The sequence below is a fragment of the Camelina sativa genome, chromosome 7 (genome assembly GCF_000633955.1).
Source record: "Camelina sativa cultivar DH55 chromosome 7, Cs, whole genome shotgun sequence".
Taxonomy (NCBI): domain Eukaryota; kingdom Viridiplantae; phylum Streptophyta; class Magnoliopsida; order Brassicales; family Brassicaceae; genus Camelina; species Camelina sativa.
This window is the reverse complement of record NC_025691.1, coordinates 22,793,014-22,810,971: the sequence shown is the minus strand read 5'-3', so window position 1 is coordinate 22,810,971 and position 17,958 is coordinate 22,793,014. Positions and strand designations below refer to the sequence as shown.

Here is a 17,958-nt window from a genome sequence, read left to right as displayed (position 1 = left end):
TTAACATGGTGTCGAGGCTACCGACGGGCAATATTTGAAGGAGACTGCAAGTCTTTGGATGATCTTATACATAGAAGAACAATGAATATAACTATGGATAATCTCCTAGTTGATATCCGCAGTTGGGCGGATTTATTCGATAGGATTTCATTCTCACTTATACAGAGGGAATGTAATCAAGCGGCTGATAAATTAGCTAAGTTTGCTCATTATCAACCAGAAATTAGTAGAACATATTTCAGACCTCCAATGTTTTTACGGAGCCATTTATGTAACGACTTTGTAACAAATTCTGTTTCCTAAAAACGTTAAAAAAAAATTATCAATAATATAATTATTGAGGCTCCTAGACTCCGATAATAGTTTGGGATATAGGATCTTGTTATAAAAAATGTGAAACACCAAAATTATAAATCTCAGATCAATACCTATTGAAAATCATGGTTTCGGTAAACTATTTTGTTCCGTTTAAGAAAAAACTGTTGATTCTGAAATTTATTTTCATATATCTGTGTAAATTTCAATAAAATATTTTTAAAAACACAACAAATTTAGAGTTTTTTTTTTTTAGAAAATGTTGGTACTTAATAAAATATTCTTACACTCATCTCATCTTAATATAATTTTGATAGGTCAATTTTATGATATTTAATTAATATTCGGATAGAAGACGTAAAAGCAAAAAATAATATGCCGAAATCGAAATAGCTCTCATATATATTTTGTCTAGAAGATGTAAAAGCAACAATAATAATATGTGGAAAATAGCTCTCAAGTACTTTCGTTTAAAAGTCATCAAAGATATACATTACATAATTCGTAAATACCGTGTTGGCACCAGCACGTGTACATGTTGTGTCGTGTGGGAATATAGAAGAAGTAAACAGATAAAACAAAACGAGTCATTCCACTTGCTTTGCTTCTCCACGCGCGTCTACGCTCCCACTCTCTTCTCATTCTTCTTATCCCGCGTTCTTTGGTACTTTGGACTTTTGCTTCCTTCTCATCAAAAAACTTTGATTCATATTTATATGAATCAGTATTGTTAGCACTTAGCAGTATTGGAGATTAGTATTACTAACCCCCGTTCTAATCTGGATTTTGTTTTAAAAAGCTTTGAAGAGTTGTCAGCGTGAACCAAATCTCAAAACCGAAAAAAAAAAACAAGTCAATTTAGTAACCGAATCAAAAGACCGGTTCCTTTAACCGAACTAGTTGACGACCAAAAATGTAGTTGGAACGCATCAAAGCAAATATCTGAAGCGCGTGGGGACTTTTTTTTCCAATATATAAAAAGAGCGTTCCACAAACCCAATCCTCATCACAAATCACACATCTTTTCATCTTCCTTCTCCTCCTCTATCAAATCGATCTTTGCTTTTGAATCGGAGATTGCGGCGGAGAGATAAACAGAAAAAGAAACACAACAACAACAAAAAAAAAATTAAAAAAAATGACAGGAATCTATGTGTCTTTATTCATATCAAACTTTTCAAACGTTACATCGCACTTATCACCGACGTTTGATAACCACATCCCCTCCTCCAACTCCAAGAAGATCGCACCGATTGAGAAAGTCGTCTCTTTAGTCTCTCGAACCGGTCGAGATCTTCAACGTTACAGTACCTCAGGTCATCGCCAAGTCGTCGGGTATGTATATGTCTCCAATTTCCCAAACCCTAATTTCCCTAATTTGGGGGAAACCTTTTTTTATAATGATTTTCTTGTAATCTTATATAAATTATTCGAACCTTGTGCAGATGTGTACCGTACAGATTCAAGAAACATGGTGGAGGAGAAAGAGAGATCGAAGTGCTTTTGATAAGTGCACAGAAGAAAGGGAAAGGTATGTTATTACCAAAAGGAGGTTGGGAGATTGACGAATCGATCGAAGAAGCTGCGTTGAGAGAGACGATCGAAGAAGCTGGTGTTACGGGACAGCTCGAAGAATCACTTGGGAAATGGCAATACAAAAGCAAAAGACACACCATGGTTCACGACGGTTACATGTTCCCTCTGCTTGTTAGTCAGCAGTTTGAGAAATGGCCTGAAGCTGATTTCAGACAGCGGAGATGGGTTTCTTTGTCTGAAGCGATTGTGTTGTGTCAGAATTCGTGGATGAGAGAAGCTTTGGAAGCTTTTATTAACCGCAAATGTCAGACCAACGAATGAGAAGATAATATGTTTAGCATCTTTGTTAAGTTTATTAGTCTTATGATTTGATTTGATTCATTCATTTTGTTAACAAAAGATTTTAGGTTTAGATTAGTTCGATTAAATCCCTAATTGTTTTGAATCTTTGGCTTCACAACATGTAATGTGTACATATATAATACTGGATCAATCTTCTTCTAGTTGTTACAATCGAGACTTCGTCTCAGTTTTAAGTTATTTTTTTTTTGTTTTTTTTAGTCTTATTATGACTTATCAAGAGAATATATGAAATACCAAAATTACCCTCAATAAATCAAAGTTAGGAGGGGATAGGGTCTGGCGGGGAAGAAGAAGAAGAGGAGGGAAACAATGGCAGTAAGCTTAGGGAACGTCGTCGTTCCATCGTGTTCCGGAGATCGCCTCTTTAGATCTAACTTCTCGTCCGTCTGCAGCGTCTCTTGCCGACGAATCAATGTCGGCACCGTCGTAATTTTGGCTCGCCGACGCCGTGATATTGGCGGGTTAATGGTTTCTAGCTGTATCTCTTCCGATTCTTCTTCTTCTTCTTCTTCTTCGTCGTCGTCTTCCTCTGGGCAAAAGACGAAACTCTTTGTCAGTGGTGAGTTTATGTTTCCAGTTTCTTCATTTGCTTATAATCCCAATTCGTGAATGATGCTTCTGTATTGGAAATTTCTGGTTATATACAGTACTTGTGTGATTCTTTAGTGTTTCTTGGAGTATTATGCCAGTAAATTTTTGCAGCTTTTCACTGTGTATACATTGAGAGCAACTTAGAATATCACTAAATCCTTCAGAGCGGTCACATTTTGTGGCGGTAGCTTTAGTTAGCTATGTTAGATGTTAAGATCTTGCGTTGGGGGTGTATATGAAAAGTAATGACAAACTTGTTTTGGGGGTGTAGAGCCTTTCAATTTGTTGTGGTTTAGCCTGAGAATTGGTTTTAGAGAGATTGTCTCAGTGAAGGAAATGTCTTTCTTTGGTTCCTTTCAGAAATAGGCCTGAACCGGAGACAATTAGTGTTACTTTTTGTATGTTGCTGTGTTTGTTCCCAAGACATTCTCAGATTTGTTGTTAAGGCAGGGAATGATTTTTGGTTGGTGCAGAATGAATAGGTGTGAAATTGAGGAGATTGATACCTTTCTTTCATGTGTTTGTTTTTCATCATTCGTTTGTGGTATCACTCAATGTTGTAAAGCTTCTTCCTTCTGTAAAACGATTGGTGCAAGGTGAATTAGAACTTTAGACATGACCAAATAGAGAGAGCAGTGTTAATGCTCTTTCATCCGTTTATTCACTTTTCACATCTCTGCTTTCATCACATGAGACTTGAACTTGGAGTAATATGGACTTGATTTTGATGGTTTGTGCACAGGGCTTTCTTTCCGCACAACTGAAGATACCTTACGAGATACTTTTGAACAGTTTGGCAAGCTTGTACACAGTAAGCATATAAAGCTCCCCCTTTTGTTCCACTTCGGTCCAATTATTACAAACTGTGTAACTCATGTTCTTGATTGTGTCCTCCTGTGTAGTGAACTTGGTGATGGATAAGGTAGCTAATAGACCAAAAGGTTTTGCTTTCCTAAGGTATGACACAGAGGATGAGGCTATTAAAGCTATTGAAGGGATGCACGGAAAGGTACATAGCTCAACATCATTAGTCTTGTCTTCATTCTTAAAATCGTTTACCTGGTGTGATTAAGAGAACAAAGGTTAATAGCAAATTTCTGATTTGGTGTTATTACAGTTTTTGGATGGAAGGGTTATATTCGTGGAGGAAGCTAAAACCAGATCAGATATCTCCAGAGGTAAACCCAGACCAGAGTACCCCAAACCTCAATCCAAACCTCGCACTTTTCGTACGTGGTAGCTATTTTGGTTTTGTCTTCATATGTATTACTGTAATGAATTGTAAAATTTTCATGTACTTTTTCTGATTATACGATGATGTCACTGGTCATCTTCTACCAAGTTTACCCAAGGGAAATAGTCTGAACTCAAGTAACATTTATGTAAAAAATGCATAACAACATAGCTTCCAAAACAAATGGTAGATAATTATTCACTTCGGATTAATGTACAGTTTGTGATACAAAATAATTCAAATCAAAATTAGGATTTACTTAATACCTATTCCTTTCAGGATATACCGGTTTGTGTTAATTATTTTTGTCCAAATAGATATAATGTTATGCAAGATTTGATAATTTAGGATATAGTTTTACTCTCAAGAATTATTTAAAAAGAAAAAAAAAAAACTTTGCGTATTTATCTATTGACACACAACTGCTTTTTGAACAGAAGTGATGTAAAAGAACTTTCCTTTTTTCCATATCCGAGTTAAAATTTTCCAATTTTTTTCAAGGTTTTCCTTTTCCTTTTGCCACATGTATTACCCTAGTCTCTATAAATTAAACTTCAAAAGCCAGATTAAGAGTTAAGTTTCATAATCTCTCTGACTCTCGATTTGATATTGTCTCTCTCGTAATCCCTTCTTAGATTCATATTTGGTTTCTTCGATAATTCACACGAAACGAAACATGGCGATAGAGAAACAACAAGAGATTAACGAGTCGCAGATCGGACTCACCTTGTTCTCCAAGCAACGTCGTAATATGACCGACAACGATAAACTCTGCTTCGTCGATTCTCCTCCGTCATTCAACTCCTCGGGATCGCCTCCTTCTACTGATGCAATCATCATCATCGATGACGATGAGGAGGTAACCCTAGAGCGGCCGAAGAAGAAGAAACGGAGATTAGGGTCTTGGTGGGACAACGTCGAACCATTCGACGAATTAATGTGCGTGGTCAAGGGGGCACCGAAAGCGAAGGAAGACAATGATGTTACATCAAGAGCGGATTCGTGTTTTTCTTCTACTGATCTTAACGAGACGGAGACGGAGAAGAAGAACGACGATGACGATGAGATATCACATCCGAAGAAGAAGAAGAACGAGGAAAGCGTCGGTGAGAGTACTACTACGAGGAATAAGAAGGATTATGACCACGTGACCCTTGAGGATTTAGAAGTTTCGATGGAAGATCTCAAGAGTATCCCATGGGAATCGTTTGATACGACATGGGAGATTAGGTCGGATCCATGGCTTGGTGGCTACCTGGAAGACTTTGTTTCTCTTTAATTCAATTTATTAGTTTTTTTCCACACTTAATTGCTTCCTTTTAGTCTTTCGTTTGTTTGGATGCTAGTTTTTCATTCTGCGTTTTAGATTCGTAAATCGAAAATTCTTGACATAAAAAAACAATTTTTATGCTTATTTTCTTCTGTCCATTCTTTTATGTAAAGCAAACATCTACCAGAGTGATATTGTTACTGATATTTTCTTCTGTTCATCAATATGAGAGAACTAAGTTCCAACTTGCGACCAAATTGCCACTGTAGTTTGTTTATTTATATGATCACGGTGAGATAGTAAATCAAGATACTATCTTATAAAAAGCCCATTCTGATTGATTGATTGTCACTCAGCCAACAAATATAAGAAAATTCCAAAGAAAATTAAGTTGAACAAACAAATCGAAATTGGACGGGTAAGAGCCCATCAGGCCCAAGTAGAATCTAAATGAGATCCCGATTGATTATGTTGTTAACGAGGTTATCTTTTATTTTATTTTTATTATTAAATTAGGTTATCCAAAGAAACTTGAAAACATAAAATCACAATTTCATTAACTAAAAATAAAAATAATACTAGATTGTTGTACGAACCCTGATGCTATAACATGTGTTGTCGACATGCGTGGAACAGATGTCTGGGTAATAATCTTTAAAGAAGAAAAAATGTCTAATTAAAAAACCAGTTAGCATGTGCTTAATAAATAGACACATGCACACATGCTAAATGCTCTACAATATATGAGCAAGAATTAAAAAAAAAAACATCAACCAAAATCATATACATAAAAGTAAAATTTCACTCTCTTCTTATTGGTCAATTTAACATTCTTTTTTAAAGAATAGTTATTTTTAATTAAATAAAAATATAATAATATATATTAATCTATACTTTAAATCCACACTTTATTACTAAATTGTAACTGCAATTACATAAATTATGAATTAACTATTTTTTCCATTCATTTTCATGTAAACAAATCATCATATATATAAAAGTAAGGTTTCACTCTCTCCTTATTGGTTGATTTTCATTTAATACTTCTATTTTTTTTTTTTTTGCTTTCTAGTTGTTTAATTGCTTTAAATAATATTTAAGACCCAATTAACACAATACATTTAATTCATACATTAAAATAAAATAACTGAAAATAAAATAAATTATGCATTAATCATATTCCACCACTCAATTTTATTCAAACACAATAAATAATATTTGTAACTCCAATAATTTTAAATGTAACTTCCATCAATTCTTATCATATAAATAAGCATTGCCTCATTCTCTCAATAAGCATTTTTTACTTTCTCATTTTCATATTCTCTCATTCTCTTCCACTTCTTTCATTCTCTTCCACAATATCTCAAATTTTTTTTTAATGTTTTCAATTTCTTATTTTTGTTGTAAGGGTTACAAAAAACCAAATGAAATATCATTGTAAAATTTTAATGCTAAATTTTAATTTTAGAGACTACATGATATATATATTTTTTTTTTTACATTTTTTTTATCTTTAAAGATTCATCTCCATTATCTAATTTGGATTATCATCTTATAAGTAATTATTCTCTCCTCCTTTCTCACCAATATCAAATGTTGTTATATCTAATATGTGTTGTAAGAGTTTGATTCTATATTTTAATTTAGAAAGTATTATATATAATTAACATTGTTTTCAATTTTTATATTTTTTATATAAAAATAAAATATTTCTTTTATATTTCTTGTCTTTCTAATCTATTCATATTTATTTTTAAAATTTCCATAGCTAAATTTAAAATCACATTTGTTGGCTTTAACAAAGAATCAAGTTTATTTGAGAATCTGTTTTTAAAAGTTTATCTTCATTATCTATTTTAGATTAGCATCTTATAAGTCATTATTTTTCATACTCTTATAATATTCACCACACAATAAGATCATGAAGTTGAAAAGATTCATCTCTAATTATCTATTATGTACTATGGTTATCTCACATATTCATGTATCATTTATAATAATTTAGAATAATCAATATAATTATCCATTTATAAAGTCTATTTTATTTTGTAAAGTCTATTTTGTTTTGTGATCCTCTAGATAAATATATATATATATATAAAAGTAAGGTTTCACTCTCTCCTTATTGGTTGATTTTCATTTAATACTTTCTATTTTTTTTATTTGCTTTCTTACTATAAATTAAATTGATGAGTGAAAAACAAAAAAAACAAAGGGATTGAAGTTATTCTTGGGGTTTTAAAAAATCTTTAGATTGAAGTTCATATATTTTTTTAAAAAAACTAATTTAGTTTGTCATTTCAAAAGTAATATTTTCAAATTTAGAATATTATGTGTGAGTGTTGAGTTTATAACAACAAAACAATCAAAAAGTGTAAGTTTAAATTTTGATTGCCACTTGGTATTCCCTTTCTTTAAGTCAAAAATAAATTAAAATACTTATTTATAATTAATCCACTTTTAAATGCTTTTAACTCCATTTAACTCTACATTTAACTCAAATGTAACTCCTACCCAATAATTTTACATTCATTCCTCCAACTAATATATTTATCTTTCAAGAAAAAATGTTTTTGGTAAAATTTTAATATATTTTTTAATTATTTTAATTGCTTTAAACTTTGAAATGAGGAATATTCTATATACAATAATTTTATACGTAGTTACTAAATTTTATGATAATTTTATTTGATTCAATATTACTATACTATACAGTCTTATGTTTACAATATCATTAAGAAAAAATCTTTAAATCAATGTTTAACCTCTATAAAACATGATCATAAACATAGATTCTCTCATATTAGGAAAATGTTTAAATTTCTATATTGTTATTTATATTAATATAGCTAATCAAATTGTAACATTTTTTTGTAGTATTGGTTAATTTTTGATTTATAGAAAATTACTATAAATTTTCTAGTAAATTTTGAGAAATTACTATAAATTTTTTTGAGATGCATACATTAGTGTAATTTTTTTGAGATTATACATTAGTAAAAAAATATTTTAGTTAGTATACGTATTGCATGGACTAATTACCTAGTATACATAAAAGTAAGGTTTCACTCTCTCCTTATTGGTCAATTTAGCATTTTTTTTTTAAATAATAATATTTTTTAATTAAGTAAAAATATAATAATGTATATTAATCTATACTTTTAAATCCACACTTTACTACTAAATTGTAACTGCAATTACATAAATTATAGATTGACTATTTTTTCCCATTCATTATCATTCAAACAAACTATAAATTGTAATTGTAACTCCTCTAATTAATTTATTTTAGAAATGTAACTTTCATCTCTTGAAATCCTATAAATAACTATTCTCATATCATCATCCACCATATCTCAAAATATTTTCTTTGTTTTATTTATGTTCTTGCATGAGTTAAAAACTCATGGTAAGAGTGTGATTATATATTTTGTACATTTCGATGTAGATTCAGCAATATTAATTTTGATCAAAACTCAATGAGGGAATCAAGCTAAATAAATCATCTTTATTCATGTATATTTATTTAATTTTTAAAAATAGAGAATGTTTTAACAAAATAAACTATTATAATAGAATTATTAAATCAAAAATTTTAACTCTCTCTTACCTCCAAAAATTTTGTAATACATTTTTTGTATACTCATCATTATATTTAGTTCTTGTGATCCAAAATAAAATTATATAAAGAACATTATAATTTTTATTTAATTCAAAATTTTGTTATTTAATGATTTTCTATATAAAAAACCATTTGATATTCCATTTCCAAAATTTTACTACAAAGAGGAAATCACTAGAATTTAATCTAGCAATATAGCTTAAATTAAGGTGAATATAAAAGAGATTAAAAATCAAATTAATCTTTGAGATTTTTTATTACATTTCATATGATTTTATAAGGTTTCACTCTTCCTTATTGGTTCATTTAGCATTTAATTTCTAAAAAATAATTTTTATTTTTAATTAAATAAAAATGTAACAATGTACATTAATCTATACTTTAAATCAATATTTTACTACTAAATTGTAACTGAAATTACATAAATTATGAATTGACTATTTTTCCATTCATGTTCATTCAAACACACTATAAATTATATTGTTGTAACTCCTCTAATTAATTTATTTTAGAAATGTAACTTTCATCTATTTAAATCCTATAAATAATCGTTCTCATATCATCATCCACCATTTCTCAAATTCTAAATATTTCTTTGTTTTCTTTATGTTTTTGCATGGGTTCAAACCTCATGGTAAGAGTGTGATTATATATTTTGTTAGATTTATCTTATATTTTGCTCAATTTTATTTCTTTGTTTTTATGTATTTCTTCCTTCCTTCTTTGTCTTCTTATTATTTTTTAATTTTCAATTACATATGTATGATAAAATTTTGGTGGCTGTAAAAAACAATTATCGATGCAGATTCAACAATACTAATTTCAATCAAAGTTCAATGAGGGAATCAAACTAAAGAAATCATCCTCGTTCATGAATATTTATTTTATTTTTAAAAGTATGCAATGTTTTAACAAAATAAACTATTATAATAGAATTATTTAATCATTTTTTTTAACTCTCTCTTACCTCCAAAAAATTTGTAATATACTTTTCTGTATACTCATCATTATATTTAGTTCTTGTAATCCAAAATATAATTATATAATGATCATTATAATATTTCTTTAATTTAAAATTTTGTAATTTAATGATTTCTACATTAAAAAAACAATTTGATTTTCCATTTCCAAAATTTTACTACAAAGAGAAAATCATTAGAATTTAAAGTTGTAATTTTTATTCTAATCATTAACAATATTTTTAAAAATAAGTGGTATATTTTGATATTGTATGATTTGAATAAATAAAGTGTATTATTGAAATTTAGGAAATTTGTTTGTTATACATGTATTTTTAGGGAGAAATTCAAATATTTTTCAGTACTACTTTTCAAAAATACCATTTTAAATTTTTTATTAAAAATTATTCTCTGAAAATTCTCATATTTTTATGATTATTACATAAACTAAAATGAATTAACATAACTAATACAACAACTCGCGCGTATGCGCGGGATATTGCCTAATATTAAAATATATTCAAAGCTTTCATATTTCAACCTCTTTCTTTAACAAAGTTTTAAATTCGTGTCGCCCCTAAATTGTAAATGTTTACACTTCCAGACTTCCATTTTAACATAAAGTCCAATATATACGAAATTAAAAGTAATTAGTAATTAGTAATTAAACTTTACTTTGGATAGTAATTTCAAATTTCTTGTGCAGGTTTTAATATTATGATTTCAAAATTTTGTGGAGCTGTTTATAAGGCACGTGCATGGATACACACACCTAACAAATGCTTAAACTTTAAAGGCTAAAAAAAAAACTCATCATAATCTTATGTATCCTCCTCATCATCAAAGATCTTATCTGAATCTAACAACATATCAAATACAATAATAGTCACAGATTAGCAAAAAGTTGCCAAACATTTGAATTTGATGGCCTCATAAAATCAACCAGATGGCTGTTAGAAACAATTCCACGTTGGCCTAAACTTCTTTGGTCGTTCTCATCATACCTCATTAGTCATTAAAGATCCTCCTTTGGTTCATCGAACCTTCACACTTTTCATTTCTCATAAATTATTGCTATCATTTATTAATGTACTACTCAATTAGTTACCGTTATGAGCCGCCCAAATCTTACAACTTCCATTAACTTTTTTGTAAGCACCCCACCTTATCGTTATTAACTGTAGAATAAATGATTACGATTAGGATTAGAGTCGTTTTCAATTTCCATTATATATATAGTAGTAGTAAATTTTACAGTCTGATGCAATTAACCACGTGCGTAATCAAAACACTCACACACAAGTTGCATTTTTAACGAAGGAAACACAAAAAGTTCCCATTTCAAGATAAGAAGAAGAAATTAAAATTTAAGTAATGTTCACCTTCACCTTCCTCGTAGTCTCCTCTCTTCACACTCATAAAAAGTCTTTGAAGAAAATCACAAAACTCATATAAAAATCTCTGAAGCTTCTCTTAAATTCTCAGAATCAGAATATCTTCTCTCTTCTTAGATATGGCTTTAGTTCGTGAACGTCGTCAGCTCAATCTCCGACTTCCTCTTCCTCCGATCTCCGACCGCCGCTTCTCCGTGACCTCCTCCTCCTCCGTAACAGCTGCTACCTCCTCAGTCTGTAACAACAACAACACCTCCGCAGCAGCTGCAAGTGATCTCGAGAGACTCAACGTCCTCGGATGCGGAAACGGAGGGATCGTTTACAGAGTCCGTCACAAGAACACGTCTGAGATCTACGCTTTGAAAACCGTCAACGGAGACATGGATCCGGTTTTCACGAGACAGCTGATGCGAGAGATGGAGATCCTCCGACGTACGGATTCTCCCTACGTCGTGAAATGTCACGGGATCTTCGAGAAACCGGTCGTCGGCGAGGTCTCGATTCTGATGGAGTACATGGACGGAGGAACTTTAGAATCGCTACGCGGTGCCGTGACGGAGAAGAAACTCGCCGGGTTCGCTAAACAGATCTTGAAAGGACTTAGCTATCTACACGCTCTCAAGATCGTTCACCGTGATATCAAACCGGCGAATCTGCTTCTCAACTCGAGAGACGAAGTTAAAATCGCCGATTTCGGAGTTAGCAAGATCTTGGTACGGTCGTTGGATTCGTGCAACTCGTATGTTGGGACTTGCGCTTACATGAGTCCTGAGAGATTCGATTCGGAGTCTTCCGGTGGGATAAGCTCGGATATATACGCCGGAGATATATGGAGTTTTGGGTTGATGATGCTTGAGCTTCTCGTTGGTCATTTCCCTTTGCTTCCGCCGGGGCAGAGACCTGACTGGGCGACGCTTATGTGCGCTGTGTGTTTCGGAGAACCGCCGAGAGCGCCGGAGGGATGTTCGGAAGAGTTTAGGAGTTTTGTTGAGTGTTGTCTACGTAAAGATTCGAGTAAGAGATGGACGGCGCCGCAGCTTCTTGCTCATCCTTTTCTCCGGGAAGATCTTTGATTCGATTCTTTTTATTTTTGTTTAAACATAAACTTACAACAACAACAAAAAAAGAATCTGGAATCTTAAAATTCGAATATTAGATTTAGTTTTTGTAGAGTTTACTGGAGAAATCATATTATGATGGTAATATTGTTTTTATACATACATCATCATAATTAAATTATGTCTTTCAGTACTATTTATTCATTAATTCAATCGTTGATGTACATAAGTTTTGGTAATCTTTAACTAATACTCTCTTTTCCCCAAAATAACATATAGACCCCAACGGAATCACATATTAATCCAAAAGGTAATATAGTCACGCAGTCACACTCTTGTTGACAGGTGTAGCATATGTGAAAAAAAAAAAAAAAAAAAAAATCAGATATCTTTGGTAGTTTCTATTGAATGTTGTGTCATGCTTGGCGAATCACATAATCATCAGTCCTTTATTTTTTTTTTCATGTTTAAATCTCTCCTTGTTATTACTAAAATATTCGCAAAAACAAATCCCTTTTGTGGAATGATTTAGTTTTTGTTTGGTTCTTGGAAAAAAAAAATGCAATAAAGCACGTTCCGAAAAAAAAAAAACAAATTGGAGGCGGCCAAAGAAGTTTAAAATATTCAACTTAACAAAAAAAATAAAAATCCAACTCCGACTTAATAATCTATACTAAATATAAGCTTCTAGAACTGTACACCTAAGATTTAAAACAACTAATAGGAATTTGTCATCTCACTAATTAACATTTTTTAAAAATTTCAGAATTGCATATATTAAGATCTTTTAAATGACCAATCGCGATCAGCCATTTCAATATTTAACATTTTTGAAATTTTATATGATAATACTTATAAATAAATGTATGTACAACGTCCCACATCAGCTAGAAAATTTTAGACGATAGATAGAAATCATTATAAATAAGACTAATATCCTTCCAACTACGAATGAACAAGAAGCTTGATTTATCAAGCGTCCAAATTTTAAAGTTTTATTTGGTTTTATATAGCAAATTAAAACTTCTAAAAAGTTTTAAATTTTTTTAATATTTTAAAAAGTTTAAAGTATTAACAATATTGAAACATTAGATGTAGTCAAAAAATTTAAAATATTATAATTATTGAAACTTTTAAAAGATTCAAATATTATAAATAATTAAACTTAATAGAATGTTTAAAAATACTATAAATACTTCCATAGAAAGTTTAAATATCATTAATATTTAACTCTAAAAAATGTTATAAATATTTAAACTACATCTAAAGTTTAAAATATTATAAATATTTAAACTCTATTAAAAATTTAAAAGTTTAAGTATTATAAATATTATATATTCAATTTTTGAATATCTTGAAAATATCTTATTTATCTTCGTTTGTGCTTTTTATATCTTATGAGCATTAATACATGTTTTTGTGTATCACTTTTTTTTTTCATCCTAACATTAATTAAATTAAAATAAAACTCCTAGATTGGTTGCCCAAACTGGAGGAAAGTTGTTTACAAAAATCGTGTCCGACACTAGCAATCTAGAGGAACGAGCTAAACAATCCGCCTTCACATTGGACGTCCTTGGAATTTTGGATAGGGTGAAAAGAGGCAAGGAGACACTAAGCACCTGGAACTCATCAAGAAGCGTAGAGAAAGCCGGCCACTCCTCCGGGGCTTGCACCATCAAAATTAACTCCGCATAATCCGTCTCGAACCTCTGGCAATCTAAGCCACTGGAAAGGATACACTCCATCGCCCATAATAATGCTTCCAGCTCCGAATGAAGTGGGGATGCACTGCGACGTTGACATCTGGCACCCAAGACTAAAGTCTTATTCTCACCATCACCACACCACCATCCTAAATCTGAGTTTGGTTCCGTAGATTTCCACGAACCATCAACTTGGCAACGAATTATCATCTCCGGATTATGCCGAGGTTCCGTCGAACCGGGTTCATCCCTTTGCGATTATTTGGGGTTCCTCCCACCACAATTGTTCGCGTAAAACCTGATTAATAACATCAAGTGGCTCTGTTTGTAACTCTTGGAAAACTTTTTTATTCCTATCCTTCCATAAGAACCAGACCAGCCACGGTATCGAACTGTGAGTAGCTCCTAAAGCCATAGGGACTAACCCTCTACCATATATAAAATCTAGATTTGAATAGATCGAAGCAAAAGGGACTTGTCCGTGATTGATCCATCAAAAACCCTCTCCCATACCCGCCGAGAGTGAGGACACTCAAACAAAGTATGATTAATGGACTCCGCCGCTAGATTACATCTCTAGCATACCGTATCACAACTAACTCCCCGAGAAGCTAATCGCACCGTCACTGGAAGTGAGCCAGATGCGATCTGCCAGAAAAAGTGTTTGATTTTAGGTGGTACCGGAAGATTCCAAGCCTAGGCCTTCAGGACATTACAGTTTGGACCGAATTCCACTTCAGCCTTCATAGCTTGAGCTACCTTATAACCTGACTTAACCGAGTATCAACCAGATTGTGTATAATGCCACACCAGTCGGCCTGGCTTAAAAGATTTGCTAATAGGCAAACTCTTAATAGTTTGAATAGCCTCCAGATCCATAAATTCCTGAAGGATAGGTAAATGCCACTCTTTAGTCCGTGGATCAATCAAATGATTTACCATTAGATTTGGGTGTAGTTGTCGTCCCCGACCATTTGCAGGTCGAGGATGCTGATCAGGAATCCAGGGATCACGCCAAACCGAAATGCTAGACCCTGACCCAACCGTCCATCGGGCTCCCCTTTCCACTATATTTTTTGTTGAAAAAATACTTCTCCACCCAAAGGAGGGTGAATAAGGTTTTTTTGCTATTAACGGGTGTTTATTCCTGAAGTATCGACCTCTTAACACTTGAGCAAACAAAGAATTCGGAAACTATATTAAACGCTAATACTGTTTAGCCAATAAAGCATCATTGAAAGTCTCCAAGTCCCGAAAACCCAACCCTCCGTCAGATTTATCTCTACACATTTTATCTCAAGCCACCCAGTGAAGCCCCCGATCCTTCCCATCAGAACTCCACCAGAAATTTGATATAGCACTCGTCAATTTGGTCGTTAAGCCTTGAGGGAGTTTGAAGCAAGACATAACATGCGTAGGGAGAGCCAAAGCCACCAACTTTAGTAATACTTCCTTCCCTCCCTTAGATAAGAATTTTGTTGTCCAACCATTCACCCGGTCATTCATCCTATCTCGAACGTAACCGAAGACTTGAACTCTCGATCCTCCGAGACTCTCAGGAATTCCCAAATAGGAACCCATACCCCCTTCCTTGGAGATTCCAATGACTGATTTTACCCTGTCCTTAACCTCTGAAGTCACCTTTTTACCAAACATAATGGAGGACTTATCCAAATTTACCTCCTGACCAGATGCTTTACCATAGTTGCCTATGATATTCATGACCGTTGAACATTGTTCTTCATCCGCTTGACAGAAAAACAGACTATCATCCGCAAAGAGCAAATGAGAAATAGGGGGCAAATCACGAGCAATCTTAATGCCCGTAATCTTTTCCTCCCTTTCTGCCTTTTTGATATTAGCTATCAGAACTTCAGTACAAAGAATAAACAAATAAGGGGATAAAGAAAGAATGATTGACATCGCAAGACCTAGATTTGATGTTGTTTGAGTCAAGTTTTGGGGTTTAAAGAAGAAGGATCAACGACAAGCACACATATTTTATTAGCTATACAATTTGTTCATATTACTTTCTTTCCAAGTAATTTATAATTTTGTAGTATTAAAGATTTTGGTTTGAGAATTTACAATTTTGTAGTTTTTTTTATTTGAGAAGTCTCAATACGTGTGAATCTAAAACCGAGTAAGTATACGGTGAAAGTATCAATAATTAAATGCATGTGGTGACTATGTTGGTTTTCATGAATTGCACAAATTTAAAGAGAACAAGAGGCAATGACTTTGGTCGTAGAGTTTGATTAGTTAACAAGTTATGTGGTAGTGTAAAAAAAAATTTTTGAATGATTATTCAGTGGAACAATGTGAGGAAGTTGACAAAGAAGAGAAAGAAAAATAGTATAACATTTAAGTATAAATTCATGATTTTTTTATCGGATTTGAATTTTTAAAAGCAGTATAACGTTATATATTTTTTCAAATTGTGTGTTTCAAATTTGTCTTAATAGTAATTTAAAGTTTTTTATGAGATAATATTTCATAACTATCATCAATTATATATAATATTCACCAAAATATATTAAATAAATTCATGCTACACGTGGGTTCAAAACCTAGTAATGATTTTTTTATCGGATTTGAATTTTTAAAAGCAGTGTAACGTTATATATTTTTTCAAATTGTGTGTTTCAAATTTGTCTTAATAGTAATTTAAAGTTTTTTATGAGATAATATTTCATAACTATCATCAATCATATATAATATTCACTAAAATATATTAAATAAATCTACGCTACACGTGGGTTCAAAACCTAGTAATAATAATAATAAAGGTCTCCACAACTTGCTTGAGCAACAATCTGAGTTTTGGTTGGATGTTCGTCGAAAATTCGGGTGGTTTTGTTTTAGCTAGTGGAAGAGTTGATAACAACAATTTTTGTTTAATTATTTTTTGGCTTTCTACTTACTTAATACATCACTATTAATATGAAATGAATAATGAATTGTGAAGTACTGGCTTACGTTAGCATTGATGAATCAAGAAAAGTCTTAAGGTGACACTCTTGAGTGTGACAAAGAAAATAAAAAGGAGGTCACGCCTTGATTTGATAGATTTGTTGTATATGGGTCGTCAAGTGTATGTAAAATAAATAAGAGGTCACGCCAACGTTCCAAATTGTTTTTTTTTTTTGTCATCTGTTGATATATATATATTATCAGGTCAAAAGACCAACATTCATTACAAAGTCAAGAGTTTCCCTTACTCCTTAACCATATACGAGAGTTAAAACTCCTCCTACCATTAGTGCCTATATGAGATCAGGCCTATACCAAAAAACTCTCTACAATTAACTTCCAAAATAAGATGAGAGAGATGTAATTCTATTTCAAGATCACGCCAACGTTCCAAATTGATTCGATTCTTTTTCGTATAAAACATAAACTTATAAAAAAAAAAGTAATAATAATCTGGAATCTTAAAATTCGAATATTATATTTAATTTTTGTAGAGTTTACTGTAGATTTTAGGGGAACTAATCGTTCTTCAAAGAGTAATCAAATTATGTTCTTCGGTACTCCTATTAGTATTCATTAATTCAATCATTGATGTACATAAGTTTTGGTAATCTTTATAACTATTTTATATACTTGCTCTATTTTCCCCAAATTAACATATAATAGTCACTAGACCAAAAACGTATGATAGTCATTCTCGACAACAAGAATCATATTAAATCATACTTATATCTTAATAGTGTATTATATGTTGTAGCATGTTGTGTGTCATGCAGGGTGAATAAAAAAAATTAATAATCATCGGTTTTTTTTATGGGAAAAATGCCATAAAAATTCCCAACTTTCAAATTTGAAACGAAAAAAGCATGAATTTTCGAGATGTCGTTTTAATCCCAAAGTTTAGTTTGACTTTTTGATAAAATAGTAAAGCTTT

At 31.8% G+C, this 17,958-nt stretch overlaps 5 protein-coding genes across 5 annotated transcripts; 4 read left to right on the top strand and 1 right to left on the bottom strand.

Moving 5' to 3' along the window:
- Positions 1,302 to 2,348, top strand: LOC104702049 (nudix hydrolase 21, chloroplastic-like). The gene is made up of 2 exons (XM_010417864.1): positions 1,302 to 1,650; positions 1,761 to 2,348. The coding sequence occupies exons 1-2, from the start codon at positions 1,454 to 1,456 to the stop codon at positions 2,170 to 2,172; spliced, it is 609 nt and encodes a 202-aa protein (XP_010416166.1). The 5' UTR covers positions 1,302 to 1,453; the 3' UTR covers positions 2,173 to 2,348.
- Positions 2,435 to 4,176, top strand: LOC104702048 (glycine-rich RNA-binding protein 2, mitochondrial-like). Its single transcript, XM_010417863.1, has 4 exons — positions 2,435 to 2,773; positions 3,548 to 3,616; positions 3,708 to 3,814; positions 3,923 to 4,176. Exons 1-4 carry the CDS (start codon positions 2,524 to 2,526, stop codon positions 4,043 to 4,045), a joined length of 549 nt encoding a protein of 182 aa, XP_010416165.1. The 5' UTR covers positions 2,435 to 2,523; the 3' UTR covers positions 4,046 to 4,176.
- Positions 4,500 to 5,318, top strand: LOC104704858. The gene has a single exon (XM_010420879.1). The coding sequence runs from the start codon at positions 4,716 to 4,718 to the stop codon at positions 5,316 to 5,318; it is 603 nt and encodes a 200-aa protein (XP_010419181.1). The 5' UTR covers positions 4,500 to 4,715.
- Positions 11,164 to 12,591, top strand: LOC104702047 (mitogen-activated protein kinase kinase 9). Its single transcript, XM_010417862.2, has one exon. The coding sequence runs from the start codon at positions 11,407 to 11,409 to the stop codon at positions 12,358 to 12,360; it is 954 nt and encodes a 317-aa protein (XP_010416164.1). The 5' UTR covers positions 11,164 to 11,406; the 3' UTR covers positions 12,361 to 12,591.
- Positions 15,348 to 15,974, bottom strand: LOC104704857. The gene has a single exon (XM_010420878.1). It carries the CDS (start codon positions 15,972 to 15,974, stop codon positions 15,348 to 15,350), a length of 627 nt encoding a protein of 208 aa, XP_010419180.1.

Bases quoted from the DNA above. Each gene is read 5' to 3' on its own strand.
- LOC104702049 (XM_010417864.1), top strand. From the start codon at position 1,454: ATGACAGGAATCTATGTGTCTTTATTCATATCAAACTTTTCAAACGTT. The intron at 1,651-1,760 runs GTATGTATATGT...AACCTTGTGCAG, and splicing joins GGTCATCGCCAAGTCGTCGG to ATGTGTACCGTACAGATTCA.
- LOC104702048 (XM_010417863.1), top strand. From the start codon at position 2,524: ATGGCAGTAAGCTTAGGGAACGTCGTCGTTCCATCGTGTTCCGGAGAT. The intron at 2,774-3,547 runs GTGAGTTTATGT...GTTTGTGCACAG, and splicing joins GACGAAACTCTTTGTCAGTG to GGCTTTCTTTCCGCACAACT. The intron at 3,815-3,922 runs GTACATAGCTCA...GTGTTATTACAG, and splicing joins TTGAAGGGATGCACGGAAAG to TTTTTGGATGGAAGGGTTAT.
- LOC104704858 (XM_010420879.1), top strand. From the start codon at position 4,716: ATGGCGATAGAGAAACAACAAGAGATTAACGAGTCGCAGATCGGACTC.
- LOC104702047 (XM_010417862.2), top strand. From the start codon at position 11,407: ATGGCTTTAGTTCGTGAACGTCGTCAGCTCAATCTCCGACTTCCTCTT.
- LOC104704857 (XM_010420878.1), bottom strand. From the start codon at position 15,974: ATGTCAATCATTCTTTCTTTATCCCCTTATTTGTTTATTCTTTGTACT.